Genomic DNA, 18,528 nt, shown 5'->3' on the forward strand with positions numbered 1-18,528 from the left:
CACTTTTATTTAAAATTCTACAACTTTGTATTGAATACGTTTGACTATTTTTGCATCGTTTCTTATCAGTGATATCACACAGTTTAGATCGTAATCATATCTTAAGTTAATGTACTCTCTTGCTTATGCATTAGTGGTAACTAATGATTTTTTATGCTTCTCTTGCACTTTCTTAGAATGTCTTTTCCACTTTCAGCACCAAAGGAGGCAGTGGGATTGGGAATACAGCTGGCACAGCCGTTGTCACTGACGTCATCAAACAAATTCTGTATGCAGTACTTCAGTCTTGAACTTCTCACATAATATATACTGTACTCAAGAGTTGTTAAAAAAGCATGGTGGCATGAGCAAGTGTTAACTGACTCATCTGAAAAAGAAAAAGACAGTAGTAAAAGACAGTAGTATCATATTTCTACTGAAATTAATTCACATATTATTGTTATACAAACTGTGAATCAGATACACGTGCTGTCTATAATCTAGTTTGTTACCTAGCTGCACCAGTGGTTCAGTTCATATAATCTCACATACATGTCCAAGACTTAATTGTTGTGAGAAAAAATGTAGAATGAATTGTAATTTGTCCTATAACATTAACAGTGATTAATCATGAGTCATGTCCATAATACTGACTGAATACTAGATTAAAACTAACAAGTCCACCTGAGACTGACCCAAAGAACAGACTGCTGTGACTTCAATTCATTATAACTTATTCTTGTCTGGGTAAAAGTCGTTTCAGAGAACTACAACTGCAACCATGTGACCCTCGGGAGAGCAGTAAAGGCACATATCAGGATGTGCTATCCTGACACATTTGATTGAAAATGCACATTGCAACAACAGGAATATAAGTTATATTGCCAGAAAGTATCTAAACTCTTTCACAAGCAAAGATGGAGAAAACACCATTCGGAGTGAACTTGAAACGGACTGGGGCTGACCCAGTACGAGACAAAGGCTTCTCGGCGTCAGCATCTTCGGTGACCACTTCTCGTACCGCACGGAAAATTTCCTCCTCAATTCACACACCTCTGAAACCAGCAAACGTGAACGATCTGAAGGCAATGTTTGACGACAAAAAGGGGGGTAGTGGGGCTGGCACTGCATCATCTTCAGGAGCTTCCAGTCCTCGTTCTGGAGCTGTAAGTCCGCGATCGGGGACGACCAGCCCTCGGTCTGGTTCATCTAGTCCTGGACATGCGGGACTCTCAGCCAAAAAGACAGAGTCTAGTGTTCTCTCCAGTACCAGGATTTCTTCTGCTACGTCTACTTCTGGTGGTGTGAAAAGTTCCGTTCTAGACACCAAATTAACCTCAAAGACATCTTCAGGCCTGGATCGTACAAAAGTGACGACAAACACGCCAAAGTCTGGCACAACTTTCTCCAGTAGCGGTGGTAGTGCGTCCTCGGTGTCTTCCTCAAGAGATAATGCATTTCCAAGCAGAATAAACATCAACATCAAGTCTTCGAGCACATCTTCCTCATCATCAAAGATTGGTGATCGGCCGTCTTCTGCGGGCAGATCATGGAGTCCTAAAGGTGCCGCAGGGGACTCGAAACCTGTTGGTCAAGGATTACGAAACACAGGGTGGAAAAGTGTCGAAAAAAAGGAAGAGAGTAGGGTTGAAATTCCTGTTCATCATGTTGTTACCACAAAAAAATCAACAGGCAGTGCCTTTGACAAAAAGAACAAATTTGAGCAGCTGTCTTCAGCTGCATCACAATCTAACAAACCATTAGGGAAAGGTTCAACAGCGGCAGTTACAACTACGGTGAAAACAACACGTGTTTCCAGTCCACGCAGTGAATCAGAGAAGAAAAGTGGATTATTTTCGTCATCATTAACGTCCAACAAGCCTTTCAAAGATCAGAACAATTCCACAAAGAGTTCAGGTGGAACTGGAGGAATTATTCGAGAAATACCAGTGCAGAGGATTCCTTCTGATTCAAAGAAGACAGGAAAAGGCGACATCAAACCTTCGTCTAGTGAAGCGGCTGGCAAGCAGTTCACAAGAGGGAATAACCTGCAATCTTCCTTTGAGAAAAAGAAATTTGATTCTAAAGCAAAGCCAGAGAATGCGGAAGTTGCTGCCTCTAAGGTGCTCGGTGCTCGTAAGCTGAGCAATGAGCGGTTTGAGCGGCTCAAATTCGACTTTGAGCGTGGCGTACCCACTGAGAGCCAGGAGAGGCGAAATTCAGATAACGCAGACCACTTAGAACTTCAGCTCAAAGTGAGGGACCTCCGAAAGGTGAAAGTTGAGACAAAAACAAGCGCAGAGGAGGAGAGGTTGAAGAAAGAAGAATCCATTTTTGACAAGGGGATGAAGGTGTCAGACTTTGTCAAGCATATCAACACTGTACATCCACCATCTGGCGAGGATGAGAAACCGGTGAGAAAGTTTCAAGCGGGCGGTCCAAAATCTGCAAGTCAGAAGTCGTCTGAACCTGAGCAGGGAGGAGAGAATGAGTACATTGAGATGCCTGAAGAAGGGGCAGAGGATGGCATTTACGAGTCAATGGGAGATGAAAAAGGTAATCAATCATTTGTCCTGTTTGCAATTAGTATGACCTTAAAAAATTGCATGTTGAATGTGTTGTTGTAAGTGTGTGTAGTGTACTTAAATTAGTCAAAAGTATTGGCATGAATTATGCAGCCATCCTCTTGGTCCCAGAACTATGCCCATGGATGCATGCAACCCAATCTCCAACCCCTCTCCCTATCCCACCCCTTAAGTATAATGTTTTTCGGATGCTTTTACTTAGCTAAAAATAAAAATTACTGAGGTTTACTCAAACAGATTGCAACACTGATTTACCCTCAAGTGGAAAATAAAGCTGTAACAAAGCTTTCAATTCTTCATTTAATTTCAGAAAATGCGCTGCTTTAAAATTCATATTTAGTGTAACTGTAAAGTGTACTTTTTTTCAGAACTAAATCTTCAGTCAAAAAGTTATATGTGGAGGTAAAATTGTGTGCACACGCATTAGCTGAATCTTATGACTGTTTGTGTTACTCTGGTAGAAATACACCTATAAAAAATAAGTGTAACAGAAGATGGATGAGACTTGATAGGGCCGACACTCGGGCAAAATATTATATCATGAAACTTGGTCTTTAACTCTTACCTCCACCTTGTCTTTGCAACTTCGCTTATTTTTTATTTTTTACCGCTTCAACTACTTTTGAGTTTAGAAATTTGTAAGGCACAGGGGTTTTACAGCAAATCACCATAGCATGTTCCGCACAGGCTAAATGTAAAACCGTATCGAGAGAAGATGTTAATTTTTTGAAACGACCCAAGCACTGGGGGCTGCAGACGAAAAGAAGTCTATTTTCTATTTTATTTAGTTTTGACTTTTTGTTGTTGATCTCTCTCTAATTTGTCTCTGTTTTCTTTGATGATTATATGATGAGATGTCAGTTTACTTTGCATGCAAACATCACACATTTTTCCCTGTCACAGGTACAGTGTATTTAGTACAATGTTGATAGTGTAGTCTAGCTTAACTATTGTGAGTTGCTTGTTTTGGCTTCATTAGGTTTCTTAGTCATAACCGTTGCTGTTAGAAAGCCTTTACGGGATAGGTTAGACATATCATTGCGCTTTAGTACTGGAGTATAGCTTGTGGGAGTAGGACTAGGAGAGACTGCTGTTTAAAAAACAAACAAATGAATTATGCTAAATCGGGCAATACTTTTATCACTTTCAATATCACTATGTAAATTTGTAGAAAGTTGTATTGTGCTTGTTCAGTTCTACTGTGCATGTATGTTATTGTTAACGTAGAGATAAGAAAGAAATGAAAACCCTGAGGAACAAAAAAAGTGAAAATAAAACTGAAAGTGGCACATAAAACCGTTCAGTTTGACGTCATGTGTTTTAGAAGTTCCTGTTGCGCTAAGAAATGAAGTTGCAAACTTTAGGCCCTATCAGTATCAGTTGTCAGAGGGTTATAAAAAAAATCATGGTGACAGGTTTGCATCCAGCCACAAGCTGTCCCTCAAGTGTCAAACCGCATTGATATGAGATGACAATGACATTGACAATGACATTGCTCAGGACCTTAAGACATCGTAAGCTTCCCCAAGAGCTGTCTGTGTCAGCTGTATTGAGGTTTAAGGGTGTGTCACAGCCAAGGTTCATACAAGTCTGCATCCCTCTAGTGTTATACAGGAAATAGGATTTCTGTATCATTATCGCCTGGCTGGCTAAAGTCTGACTCACTAGTGACAGTGATAGTGTTAAAGACATAAGAGCCATCAGTTTAAAGTGTTACTGTCACTGTCATTGTTATCGGGCGGGGATGTGGCTCAGTCAGTAGCGCGCTGGATTTGTATCCAGTTGGCCGCTGTCAGCGTGAGTTCGTCCCCACGTTCGGCGAGAGATTTATTTCTCAGAGTCAACTTTGTGTGCAGACTCTCCTCGGTGTCCGAACACCCCCGTGTGTACACGCAAGCACAAGACCAAGTGTGCACGAAAAAGATCCTGTAATCCATGTCAGAGTTCGGTGGGTTATAGAAACACGAAAATACCCAGCATGCTTCCTCCGAAAGCGGCGTATGGCTGCCTAAATGGCGGGGTAAAAACTGTCATACACGTAAAAGCCGTGGGAGTTTCAGCCCATGAACGAACAAACAAACTGTCATTGTTAGAGGCTACAGATTGTGGTCAGAAGAAAATTGTGACCTAATTATTCCTACTGTCCTTAAGTTCATTAGACATTACTAAGCGCCAATGCACTGAGAATTCAGCAGAAACAAATGATTTTAAAATGTAAAGATAATTTTTTTTAATGTTGAGGTTAAGATATTTGATTTGACCTTTTAGTGCTGTTGTATTTGCAGTGAGAATGTAGATTGGGCAAATATTAGCAGGCAGAGATCAGTTAAGTTGGTTTCTTTTTAAAATTAAATTGTATGGAGGCATTCGTTAACTTGACTGTTAAGATCCTAATTCACATTCATTACATACAACATTTTAGATTAGGATCAGTAGAGGCCTAAAGCCAATGTATGAGTCCTAAAAACTTTAAAAAAAGAAGATTGAAGGGGAAAAAAAGGTCAACTATGTTGTATCAAGATGATTAGAAACCAGAGCATTTGGGAAAGGAAGGGTAATTATAGAGAACAGCTATTGTGTGAATCTATGTGACGAGGAGCAGTCAATCAAATCAATTTATGATCTTTTTTTATGAAATACATTGTACATGCAGGTGTGTTCAATTTCTGTAGTGTGTGTGTGTGGACGTGCACGCATACGTGCAGGTTTACTTCCATCATATTTTGCAATTGATTTGTTTTATCATTTTAGTTTTACTTACTATGTGCTTTGCAAGGTGTTTGTTTGGCAAATTGTAGGTGGAGAGAAAGACAAGGATTCAGGACCAAAGGCACCGGAGCGTCGCCATGGAGTTTACAGGTAATGTTTGTTTAATATTATGTGCACATTTTTTTAATACTTAAACATCTGTCCATGAATGGATGTGTGAGTGGGAATTAAGACATAAATGGCACATTCTAACAATAGTAACATACAAGTTCAATTATGTATACATTACATGATGTGAAAGAATATATATCTTGTTGTTTGGATGTTGCAGAAGTTGTTTTACATCTACTACTACTAGAATTTATTCTCGATATTAATTGAATTTAGTGCTGTACATTCAAAAATAAGTGGCCTGTGTTAAGTATGAATCGGGATTCATTACTCTGTGAATCAAATTGCTGAGATACTTCAAACAGGACAAACCTGTGACGACAAGGAAATGAGGAAACCAATCAGTTAAAACTGAAAAATGGGAAAGTTGAAGATACATGTAGTACTGTATAGACTACAGTAGCTAATACATTTTACCACTTATGGGCCGGGCTCGAGGCTGTTTTACTTTTCCCTGACCAGTGCTTGTTACATGATGTATCATGTGTGCCTCTCTCTTGTGCACACTGCCCACTGCACGCTCTCTCTCTCTCTCTCTCTCTCTCTCTCTCTCTCTCTCTCTCTCTCTCTCTCTCTCTCTCTCTCTCTCTCTCTCTCTCTCTCTCTCTCTCTCTCTCTCTCTCTCTCTCTCTCTCTCTCTCTCTCTCTCTCTCTCTCTCTCTCTCTCTCTCTCTCTCTCTCTCTCTCTCTCTCTCTCTCTCTCTCTCTCTCTCTCTCTCTCTCTCTCTCTCTCTCTCTCTCTCTCTCTCTCTCTCTCTCTCTCTCTCTCTCTCTCTCTCTCTCTCTCTCTCTCTCTCTCTCTCTCTCTCTCTCTCTCTCTCTCTCTCTCTCTCTCTCTCTCTCTCTCTCTCTCTCTCTCTCTCTCTCTCTCTCTCTCTCTCTCTCTCTCTGAACCTGAGATACAAAGGAGTATGTTTTGTGTTCTCGCAGTATCTCTCTCTTCTCCCTCTCTCCCTATATGTCTCTCTGTGCCTATCTCTCTCTCTCTCTCTCTCTCTCTCTCTCTCTCTCTCGGCTCTCTCTCTCTCCCTCTCTCTCTCTCTCTCTCTCTCTCTCTCTCTCTCTCTCTCTATTAATTATCAGTCCAACATTTTCTGCAGTTACTGAGTGCAACTGTTGGTGTTACTTGACAGCTCTTGTCTTCAATTTTCTCTGCTTGTGACAAAACAACAGAAAAGATGACAATTTTGAGGATTGCATCACAGCATTTTATGGCAGATGGTTTGGGGTGTGTCCGTGTAGAATTAGGGGCTTAAACTAACCAGAAACTGTCATTCTACTCGGTGAGACGACAGTAATTACCATTAACATGCAGCCCACAAAATCCATACTTGCTGATCGAAGCAGCCACAAGGGTCCTTTCATGCGGACTCATCTTCAGTAAACAGTGTCTCTGGCTCACACTCTCTGGGGCTTCTCCATCATACTCCCACTCACAGTGTCAAACCCTCTCCTCTAATCTCCCCTCACCACAATAACAACCAGGGAAATTGGCCCAACCCCCTGTTATCAGGAGACTGTAACCTTGACTCAGACCCCAGCACTTGTCAGCCACCCTTTCACTCACTCCTTGGTGGATTCAAACAATCCTGCATGGATGGCCTGTGTTTGGTCAAACGTGAGGCCTTTGATGAGGAAGTGGGGCCGCCTGTGTTGGTGGTCGTGCTGAGTGTGATTATTGACAGTGATCATGGTCTGGAAAGTGAGTGGTTTTTGGCTTAAAAGTTATTGGTTGTGAGCACTGAATGACTGATGTGAGCAGTGCAGATGCAAGTTTTTGCTTGATGAAATTCAGATTTTACATCCTCAGTGGCAGCAGTGGCCAAATGGGGACATGTATTGTTAATACATGTATCCATTGTATGTTACCAGAGTTTTTGTTTTCAGAATAATAACAGGTGTGATGAGGTAAACTTGAAAAGATATGGACTGCCTGACATCAAAGCAGGTGTATTTGTGACTCAGCAGCTTATATTGGTGGAGCCTTTTATTTTCAGTGGTTCACAAGACATAATTATGTTGCAAGGGCAGCTAGGGGCAACTTAATGTGCTTTGATTTTTTTGTTCAAGAAAGACTGAAATGAGAGTATACGTAACTGCTACTTAGCTGAGCCTATTCTTGAAATCTGAAACTTTTAAGTGGCTGGCGGCAGACTTTCTCATTTTCTGTATGAATTAGTACAATGTGTTTGTGCATGTGTGTGTGTGTGTGTGGTACAGTGTGTGTGGTTGTGTGTGTGGTTGTGGTTGTGTGTGTGTGTGTAGTAAAATGTGTGTGTGCCTGTGTTTGTGAGTTGTAAGGTTACAGCAGCCTTAGAGGCGTAGGGGTTGGCGTAAGTGTTACAGAAACCTATAAACTAAAATAGAAAGCAATCACAGGGGGCAGTGCAGGTTTGTCTGGGACTTCAACACACGTTCCCTTGACCATAGACCTATCTAAATATAGGTCCCTGCCTTGACCTATTTCTTTGCAGAGCTTTGTTTACATTTGCAACCAAGTTCACTTGGTGTTTTTGTCATTGAGACTTTAATGTAACACTAGATATGTTCTGTCTGTCAACTATGTCTCTCCTTAACTATGACAATAACAGTAATCTTTTCTTCGGCATATAGGTCTACAGTTGCTTATGTGAAAGATTGCAGGGTTGTACACCCGCACGATTGCAGCATTTGAACAATTACATTTCGGAAGAAAAAAATTAAAGTAGCAGCTCATAGCTGCACCCATTTGTAGCACCCAAGTAAAATTTATTGATTTTCTTTTTTTTCTGAGAGATTGTTTACTCATGATTTGAAATATAACACTGCACACTGTGTGCATTTACTCATCTGTTTCTCTGTATTCTGTCTACCTTTTCTCCTTCCTATTAAGCTATTAATCCTCCAATGATACTTTTGAGGGAAAAAAAGTGGTATTCATAGGCAATTTTATCTCTTCTTAAAATCCTTGAAGCTCCCTTAACTCATCGAGAGGTTTTCCTGTTGTTAGTAAGGCAAGGGCAAGCAAGGGAAGCTCATCCATTTAAGAGAAAGAAAGCTCCCCAGAACTGCATGCTGTAGCTGTCTCCTTCACAGACCAACACACAAGCGCAACATTTCATCGTCTCAAAAATTCATCCCCCACAATCCTAAACACTGCAGTGAGTTGCTGTCCCTCTCACAGACCATTAGAGAAGGCGAGCGAGGCCAGATCAGTCCTAACGACCCCCTGGCTCAGTAGCCGACTCTGCAGGCAGCCATTATGTCTGAATGTCCTTGCTGCCAATGATTTTCTCAACCCAAGCAGAAAGTGGCCTTCAAAAGGGAAAGTTTGCCTTTCTTTTTTCTCCCTCTCTGCAAGGGGGAAGGAAGGTCCTCTTTCGCTCTCTCCCTCTCTGTCTGAGATCTCTTGGAGTCTCTCTCTCTTGTAGTCTCTTTCTCTCTCTCTCGCTCTCTCGCTCTCTCTGTCCATTGCTGCTGAGGGCCTTGTACAATGATCCCCCTATCAGAAGGATGGTGCAGTGTGGATCTTGCCTTAATGTGGCTGAAAGAGGGAAGGACTGTGGTTGTGTGCGGCTTTAACCCTTTTACACTGCCTCCTGATCCTTGTTTGGGGTGTCATCCTAGTGGGCGAGGAAGCCATACAAGGTGGCCTTTTGTTGATCCATTTGGTTTGGGTTGCTTTTTTCTCCTAGCAGCAAGTGGTCCTTAAAAGGGAATGTTTGCATAAAATTCCTTCTTCCCTTCTCAGAAAAAGGGAAGTTCCTGTTTCTGTGTCTGTGTGTCTCTCTGTCTCTGCCTCTCTCTCTCTCTCTCTCTCTCTCTCTCTCTCTCTCTCTCTCTCTCTCTGTTCTGTTTGTCTGTCTCTCTCTGTTTCTCTCTGTCTCTATTTTTCTGTCTCTGTGTGTGTCCTGTTTGTCTGTCTCTCTGTCTGTCTCTGTCTGTCTGTCTCTGTCTGTGTGTGTCTCTCTCTCTTTCTCTCTCTCTCTCTCTCTCTCTCTCTCTCTCTCTCTCTCTCTCTCTCTCTCTCTCCTCTGCTGTATAGGGCATGTTACAAGTATCCCCTTAAGGATGCTAAGTTTCACTGCATAGAGAGATTTTTGTTGTTGTGTTTTGTCTCATATTGGTTATCAAACCCTGAAGAATAAATGTTTTCCTGCATGTCTTCTTCCTGTGTTCTTCCTCAAACTGCCATCGCTCTTGCCTTCAACCCCATCACACACACCGACAAAACAACCACAACATTAAAAAAAAAAAAGCCTTGGTTATGATCAACTGAAAATACCAGGTTTGACGTACTTTACATCAAAGATATTGTGTTTGTCCATGTTCATTTTGTTCTGTTGTTTAACTGATGAATGGTGGTATTTGTTCTATAGCAGTGGAATCGGCTATCTTCGTGGCTGGGCCCAGAAATTGTAAGTAAAGCCTGTTACAGGAATGCTGCCTGTAAAATAAAATCGCATGTCCCTCAAACCCATTGCTGGTGGGAATAACAGCTTTGTTTTAGTTTAAAGTAAGATTTAGTCCGAATAACCCCCTCCCCCCCATCTCGGCCCACCAACCCCTCTCAACCTTTCTTTATGCAGCCATTTTGTTATGCAGTACTTATGTGGACTCTTCCCATTTGCATTCTGGGAAAACAGACTTTCATCAGTATAACTTGTAAAAAATGATAAAAAGCATGAGGTTTTCGCATCCCAAGCCACTCATTTTTTCATACCGATTGACTGCTAGATTTTATTTTACAACAAAGGATTGGTCTCCTTTCCTTAGAAATTCCAAGAATAAGGCGCATGTTTCAGGCTGCCTGGTGGCAGAGAATGGCATGGGCATTTAGATTAGAATGGAAAATACTACACACTTGCAATTGCATCTTGTAAACATTTTGCTAAAAATCCTCTGATCATACACAATATTTCAAAAATACTTTCCTGCTAATATTCAATACGCATTTCTCTCTCTTTGCATATTTTGATCACTTCTCAACTTTTTCTCATGCATGAATACCCCCTAAAGTGTTACTTAGTTTATGTATTATTAATATTTGTTCATACATTCTTTATTCTCAATATTATCTCTCGACGCCTTTTCATGAAATCGTATATTTTATCCCTGAATACCCTGAGCAAGAGGTGGTTTTTTTTGTCACGGCATAATCATTTCTCTCTATATATAGACCTAATCATGTTTCCCTTCCAAGTCTCTAAGTACCCACCCCTCCCTGACTGAAACTGCTTGTACATTTTGTTATTTTTTTGTTTTCTTAAAATTTTGATGAGTTAACTTCATCAGTATAATAATACTGCTTTATTTTTTTAGTGTATATATATATATATATATATATATATATATATATATTGCTTTGTTGCTACTGTAAATTCTGCCATCTAAATTTGATAAGTCATAAAAAGAAATATGCCGTCTTGTGGAAGTTGGCTAGTTGCTTCTGCTGCTCCGAAATAACCCCATTATATTGTTCGCTGGGCTCTCTATGCTTTTTGCCACTGGTACTGAGAGAAAGATGAAAATACAGAGAACACTTTAATGCATCTAAAAATCAAGTTTGCAGGGGGAGGGGGTGGGGTGGGGTGGGAGGGATGGGATCCTTTATGTGTCTGAGTGTGATTAGACACATGGGCGCCAGGCGTAAGACAAGTGATAAATACTTGTTAAAACGAATTAACAAATACATTTTTAAGGGAAAATAAATTATCAGTAAACATTACAAGCTCATGCATAAAAGTCTCAGGCCACCAGGGTAGCTGTGTTAAGATTTCACACATTTGGAGCAGAATTGATAGCCTAGCTGACTGGAGAATGTTTACAAAATTAATTTGATCCATATTGTGCCAGGTAAGAAGTGCTTTTAGTACGTGAAATGATTATGCGAACAGACCTCATGACTCTGATGTAGAAGGGGGTTGATTGGATGATAGGGTTAAGGTTAACATAACTCAGAATGTCATCCTGCAAAATCCAGATACTGTGGCTAACATGAAGAGTTTTAAGTTTGGGAGGAGATTATTATGTGCATCATGTGCACCTATATTCATTTAACTTTTAACCATCAGGCCTCATTTAGGCCTGAATCTGGTAGAAGATGATATGTTTATACATACTCCAGAAAGAAGTCAGAGGTCCTGACGTGCTGGGGAGCTCATGAGGGAAAGAAAAAAAGACTTAACTGCTTTGAGATTATGTCAGTTCAACTGAAATAACCTGTACCATTCTATCGATCAAGTCATGGCATTCATGACAATCAACAGTCCCGAGAGGCTTTTCTGAATTTCAAAAAATTAGGAAAGTATTTATGAATACACAGGGGAGAAACCAAAATAGCCTGAACAATTCTATTTATCAAGCCTTCATGCATAACATTTTAACAGTCCTGAGCCCGGCTTTTTCTAAATTTGCAACTGAAACATGTAGGTTTCTCTAAAGCCAAGTGATACAACAAAATTGAAGAAAAAAAAAACCAGTAATATGTTCGAAGTTCAAAGCCTTATGCATTCTCCTCCGCCTATAGTTAGATTTTTTTAAATGCACGTACTCTTAAAAAATGAAAAATAGATAATTCACTGATTTGTTCTTGAAGCAAGGACAGTTTGCATGTGAATAAATGCATATTTTTGGCTGCGAACGCTTTTTCTAGCTTTAGGGGAGAGACATGACTCAAGTCCACCAAAGGGGATTTAAGAGAATTTATTTCCGTCTTGATGCAGCGAGTTAATGCAGGGGGTGAATGATTTGCTGACCCCCAGTAGAATCTGTCAGTTTTATTAAAGGTTACAGTTAAAGTGTGATCATTTCTAATGTATAGGTAAATTGGTATGGGTGTCTAATTTTCCATTTATTTATAAGTTTTGCGATTTATAAGTTCTAGTTTGTTGCCAGTTGTAAATCAGATGATTTTTCTTCTTCTAAATGTTTATTGAAAGTTGATGCCCCCTCCCGATTCCCCTTTCTCCTAGCAGGTACTTTAAATGACTTGTATCTGCTTTTCTCAAGTCACATTTATGAAATAAGCTAGAATGCTAATTTTCTAGTGTTCAGCAAAGAAACAAACCATTACCAATTTGCAAGACTGTTGAGTTTTCAGTTTCAAGGCTTTATCCCCCTTCCTTTAACATAGGACTTGAGGTCAGACTGGGGGCCTTTAAAACGTCGCTGGAGGTAATGTAGTTGAAGGATTGATGAGGCTAATTAATTACCTGTCATCTTCAGACGGCTTACAGATGTAGCCCTCCCATAATCCCACATCTTCACGCCAGAACGGACACCGCTTTGAAATCATAGTAAATGTGTGCAGAAGTTTGATCAGACTAGTTTCGATCGGGACTCATTAGTTTAGAGTGCGTCCTTCAGACATGTCCAGAAAATGTGCGTTGGATTAAACGGAGAGTTTTGTTGTAAAAATGAGTACCAGTACTTCTTGTGGATACCGAGTGTTGAATGTGGTGTGGATATGGTACCACCAGCTGCAGGAAGCGATGCAGTCTCCGTTATTTCCCTGTGTCCTCTGGTAGGTTTTGCAAGGGTCTACTTTAGTACGCAATGTTATGGGTGGAGGTGAACCTTTTTAAATGAGACCTGTTGAAATGACATCAGATACAGCTGTCAGGGATGGTGCTAGGAGTTAATTTCTGTGAAAAATGTGCTGAAATGGATTTTAGAAGTTGTGGCAATTTTTAGAGCTTATCCTTTTTTGTATCCTTATTTTCCTCCACTGTGAAAAAGTTTTGCAACTCTGCTGAAACTGTGATAAAAGGATGGCAAAGTTTTCAGCGATTTGAAGGGGATTTTGATGTTTTAACAACTGCCAATGCCTATTTTCACCACATCCATGAGCTTCTATGCTAAAACTGAGTGTGCTTTTATCAGATTAGTATTACAGATTTTTTAGAGCGATTTAAGTTTAAGAAAAATTAAAACCTTGTGTGAGGGTGTAAATGGCAGTTCTAATGTAACATTTAATCAGTGAGGCTCAGAGGACTCCCTACTGAGGAGTTATTTATGTTGGATGGTTTTGTGGCTGTTCTGATTTTAAAAGGAGTTGGGCTGTGTTTCTCTCTTTATTTCATCATTTTAAACCCAACTGTGCATTGTTTGTAGACCGAAAAGATTAGTTAAATCTCTACTGTGTGAATTTTCGACAGGATTTTGTGAACTTTCAACAGGCTTTCGTGAACTTTCAACAGGCTACAAGCTCGGGTCCAGTTTTTCTCTCTTTACTGTTTCTACTTTTTTCTAGTGGGATTCATTGTTTTGGCTATGTTTGATTCGGAACGTATTAAACTAACAGCCCAATTCTAGAATCAAGAGCCCGGAGAAGAAAATGTGAAGTATTTTAAGAGTCATAATGAGAGATGTAGTAAAAGCCATGTCCGTTGCATTACTATATGATTTTTCCATCCTCAGGCATAAGTGCTTTCCACTTTGCAAACCTGAGTTATAACTGGCAGTAAAACACATACCTCATATGTCAGTATTCAGTTATCTGTAACTAAAGTAAATTGGCAGCACTTTTTTGCACTAGGTGAGAGAGAGAGGAGAGAAACTTGTTTCTTGGTATTCTCTGCTGCCAAGCCAATCATCACGTCCGTGATGCATTTTACAGCCCTTATGCAGCCTGCTGTGTTTATTGCTGAAGCATGGGACCGTAAGGAAAAACACAGAGAAGAAAACAAAAATGGAGGTGGGGAAAAGCGGACTGGAAACACAGTACAGTGGAACCCCCAGTTAAGACCATAAACAATCAGAAAAGCACTGTCTTAACACTTTGTACCCCACCTATGTTGACCAAGTTTTTTTTTTTTTAGCTGAGACAAGCTGTGCTGCAGCAGGTCACTCAGAATTGTAATAACTGTGTGTTGACATGCTGGAATGCAGGCATTAGATCGATGTTACAGGAAGCGACTGAAGCTAACAGTCTGAGTGGATATATCCGTACCTGGTCAGATAGTGGGTACGGATATCCCGTACCTGGGATACATATGAGTGGGTACGGATATATTCGTACCTGGGAGAAAATGAGTTAAAAGGGAGGGAATCTTAAATTTGAGGTAAACTTTCAGAGGTTGAACTAAACAAAATCTGTAAAAGTGTGTAAAGAGGGGGAGGGGGGCGGGGGAGGGGGTCTTAGAACAGGGGTCTTGAATGGGAGTTTCTGCGGTAGTACAGCGGAACCCACCTTTTAAGACCCCCCAATTTAAGACTCCCTCCCTTTTAAGACCCTGATTTCTCAGACTTTTTGTTCATAACCTCTATAAATTTACCCCCATTTTACGACTCCCTCCTTTTTCAGACTGATTTTCTCAGATTTTTGGAGGTCTTAAAAGGGGGGTTCCACTGTAGATAAAAAAAAAACAGGTACAATTTTGGGGTTAGCCTTGAAGATAGAAGGGGGTAGGTGTGCGTGGGAAGATAGATTCCAGTTGCGCAGGTTCATGCTGGTGTTGATTGAGTTGCACAGCGGGTGAAGTCAGGTTGCATATTTGCCCTCTGCTTACCCTCCAAACAATACAATAGACTTCCCGCTCCGTTATTCCCTTCATTATTTCAGTTACATGTATCTTCACTCAGCATATTTTCCCCAGTATTGTTTTAGTTTCAAATTATGATTTTTGTTTATAGCCTTAATTTGATGTCTCTCATCAGCTTTGTTGGGAGTTATGAGTGTGTCCTTCATCGCAGATTATACCAGCTTATTAGAATTGTTTCGAAGACAGGGAAAACATGAGGGTATGATTATGTAGAAGTCACCAGAAGAGTACTGTATACGAGTGTTACTGATGCAGAAAATACCAGTACCAGAAGTGTGCAAAAAAGGGGGGAGGGGGGATGGATGGGGTGGCAAGTGGAGGGAGAAAGGTGGGTAATGTCAGATCATACAGATGTAGGGGTGGGAATGGAATGGAGGAAGATGGAGGAGGGTGTGTATGTGTGTGTGTGTGTTGTGGGCGTGTACGTAATAATAATAATAATAAGGCTATTTATAGGGCGCAAATCCTAAAATAGTTCTAAACGCCTTACAGTTACAATCAATCTTAAATATAATAATTTTAATAACCGCAACAATACACATAAGTGCCTTACAATCAATCTTAAATATAATAATCTTAATAATCCTAATAACCGTAAGAGCAAGAAATGCTGAATAAGCTTTTATAGTTAAAGTTAATGGGCAAGGTAAACAGACACTCCTGGTGTTGGGAAAAAAACTTGGTAATAATTAGTTTTGTTTGTTTGTTTGCTTAACGCCCAGCCGACCACGAAGGGCCATATCAGGGCGGTGCTGCTTTAACTTATAACGTGCGCCATACACAAGACAGAAGTCGCAGCACAGGCTTCATGTCTCACCCAGTCACATTATTCTGACACCGGACCAACCAGTCCTAGCACTAACCCCATAATGCCAGACGCCAGGCGGAGCAGCCACTAGATTGCCAATTTTAAAGTCTTAGGTATGACCCGGCCGGGGTTCGAACCCACGACCTCCCGATCACGGGGCGGGCGCCTTACCACTAGGCCAACCGTGCCGGTCAGTTAATAATTAGTTTTGTCCGTTTATTCTATTTACAGACTATGGTTGAATACAGGACACATTTAAAGAACAATTTTGAGAGTGTTTGTTTGTAATGAAAAGGCCTTCTGTCACACATCAGAACACATTTAATAGCAGGAAGCAGATCAGTATCATTTTCCTTAACACAGGCTGAAAAGGCAGCCAAGATCACCTGTCACCTGTAAAAAAAATTGTTATTGACGCGCTGTTAGCTTCAAAAGATCAAAACATTTATAAAAAAATAAAAAAAGAAAGGGTGGCTCAAATGAGGCAGGGAAGATTATTGCTTCGTATTGTTAACAGGAAAGAAAACTTGTTTCAGCCAGAAAGCAAAAACTATAACAAACACACAAACAAAACAAAATATTCAACAAACAAACAGAAGAGGAAGAAGAAAATGACGTCTCAACTTTCTTTTTGAACTGTTAACATAACACGACGGGTGCAGTGGCGTAGTGGATAAGACATCGGCCTCCGAACCGGAAGGTTGTGAATTCTAATCTTGGCAGCGGCCGCCTGGTGGGTTAAGGGTGGAGATTTTTCAGATCTCCCAGGTCAACTAAGTGCAGACCTGCTAGTGCCTTAATTATTCCCCTTCGTGCATGTATATATGTAAGCACAAGACCAAGTGCGCACGGAAAAGATCCTGTAATCCATGTCAGAGTTTGTTGGGTTATATGAAACACAAAAATATACCCAGCATGCTTACCCCGAAATCGGCGTATGCTGCCGAATGGTGGGGTAAAAACGGTCATACACATAAAAGTCCACTCTGCAAAAACATGAGAGAATGTGAAAGTTTCTGCCCATGAACGAAGAAGAACTGTTAACATTAACAAGACAGAAAATGTTCAACTTCAAACATCTTTGTTCTCAGGCATGTGAAGTCACTTCAAAGCATTCCTTACAATCAGTACGAGCATCAAGCAATTAAAAGGACCATTAGCTACATTTTGATGGTGATAATGTCAGACACCTGAGGTCAGAGCGTTGAATAATATGATTGAATGTCGTGTGTACCTGTGGATGCCCGGTGATTGCCTGTGCACTGATGCATTCAGCCAAGTTCTTGTCAAGGTTTTGTTTATAAGGATTTAAGGCCAGCATTGAGGCATAAAAACACAGAAGTGTTTGTGTGGTTGTTGTTTTTGTGTGTATTTTGTTGTTGTTGTGTGTGGGTATTTTTGGTTGTGTGTGTTTTTTTTTTTTTGGGGGGGGGAGGGGGGGGGGGGGATGGGTTGTAGGAAGTGGGGCATACATGACTGGGTGATTTGGAAATCATTTATATATTTTCAGTAGAATGTTCACATTTAAGCGGTTATAATGGCCTTGATAAGGGGAAATGATTTGCTGATGCAAAAAGGTGCATTGTTGGCAGTTAAGAGAGAGAGAGAGGCAGACAGTCAGAGAGAGAGAGAGAGTTAAGTTCTTCTTGACTTCTTCTTGGCGTTCGCAGAGGTTACACGATCAGTCCAGCACTGGTGATAAATGTTGTCGTAGAGTTAAGTTGAAAAAGGAGAGACTGCCAGGGAAGCTAGTAGAGAAAGAATTTTTTTTTTAAACTGTCTTCGAGCCCCTACAGAATCCCTACACTAAGTTCACCATTCCCTTTCCCTCCATTTCTCCTCCTCAGCCTTGTGTTGACCTTAGGTTCAGTGATGCTAAGCTAATGGTGTTGATGTGACCTTTTCTCTGTAAAGGTGTGCAAAGAAAAGCAGGTCTGACACACACACTCACGCAGACAATGGGCAGCAGGATTGTTTGGCTTGCCCAACTTGTAGCCAGCAGGCTTGCGTTCTTGGCATGCATGTGTACATGTGCTCCGCATGTTGTCTTGACCATGTTGTCTTGACCGTGTAAATAAATACAGAAATGTATTGCTTTTATAGGATGTTGGTCATTTCATGTGCGCACACCCCCGGGCCCCCTCTCCCCCCATGAAGAAACACAATACACTTGGCATACATTGGTGGGCATGTTTTTGAGAGAAACGTATACCGTCTTGACGGTGTAAACAATTACGAAAATGTTTGATTGTACTGTACAAGTATTGATAGTTTTAGTACATCTGTACTGTAGGTATTTGTTCATATGTCCGAGAGTTGCATATCTGGCATTTATGTAGACAAGTTGGTCCGGGGATGAAACACTGGCATTATCTTGACCTATCAGTAAATACAGGTATGTTTGCTTTTCCAGTACATTGACAGTACTGTCACTGACAGTGAATAGATCCATTATTTGGTGACATATGAAGAAGAATAATGCTATACAAAAACTCCTGCCAATAGGAGAACTCTTGGATATCTTTGGCCTCTTGTTGGCGGTCATGATACTGATGGGACACTGCTGATTATTTCACCGGAATAAATCAATCCATCATTGAAATATTTTTTAGTAAATATAGTAGATAATTATTATATCTTCATTTGTTTTAACATTTTTGAATTAAAAATTGTATCAATTGTATCAATCCCTTTCTTTTAGACACAGCTAAAAGATGAATCTTCACTCCGTACATCTGTGGTTGAAGTAAAA

At 40.5% G+C, this 18,528-nt stretch overlaps 1 protein-coding gene and 1 long non-coding RNA gene across 2 annotated transcripts in view; both read left to right on the top strand.

The window, feature by feature from the left end:
• LOC138978421 (uncharacterized) overlaps positions 1 to 18,528 on the top strand; it is a 113,491-nt gene that overhangs the window by 44,079 nt on the left and 50,884 nt on the right. The gene's annotated exons all lie outside the window — the stretch shown is intronic.
• LOC138978404 (uncharacterized) overlaps positions 1 to 18,528 on the top strand; it is a 77,313-nt gene that overhangs the window by 7,901 nt on the left and 50,884 nt on the right. Inside the window, exons 2-4 of the mRNA XM_070351136.1 lie at positions 197 to 2,535; positions 5,363 to 5,423; positions 9,803 to 9,841. Coding sequence (XP_070207237.1) covers positions 897 to 2,535; positions 5,363 to 5,423; positions 9,803 to 9,841 — 1,739 coding nt within the window. The 5' untranslated portion in view covers positions 197 to 896. The remainder of the gene's footprint in view (positions 1 to 196; positions 2,536 to 5,362; positions 5,424 to 9,802; positions 9,842 to 18,528) is intronic.

The sequence above is a fragment of the Littorina saxatilis genome, linkage group LG10 (genome assembly GCF_037325665.1).
Source record: "Littorina saxatilis isolate snail1 linkage group LG10, US_GU_Lsax_2.0, whole genome shotgun sequence".
Taxonomy (NCBI): Eukaryota; Metazoa; Mollusca; class Gastropoda; order Littorinimorpha; family Littorinidae; genus Littorina; species Littorina saxatilis.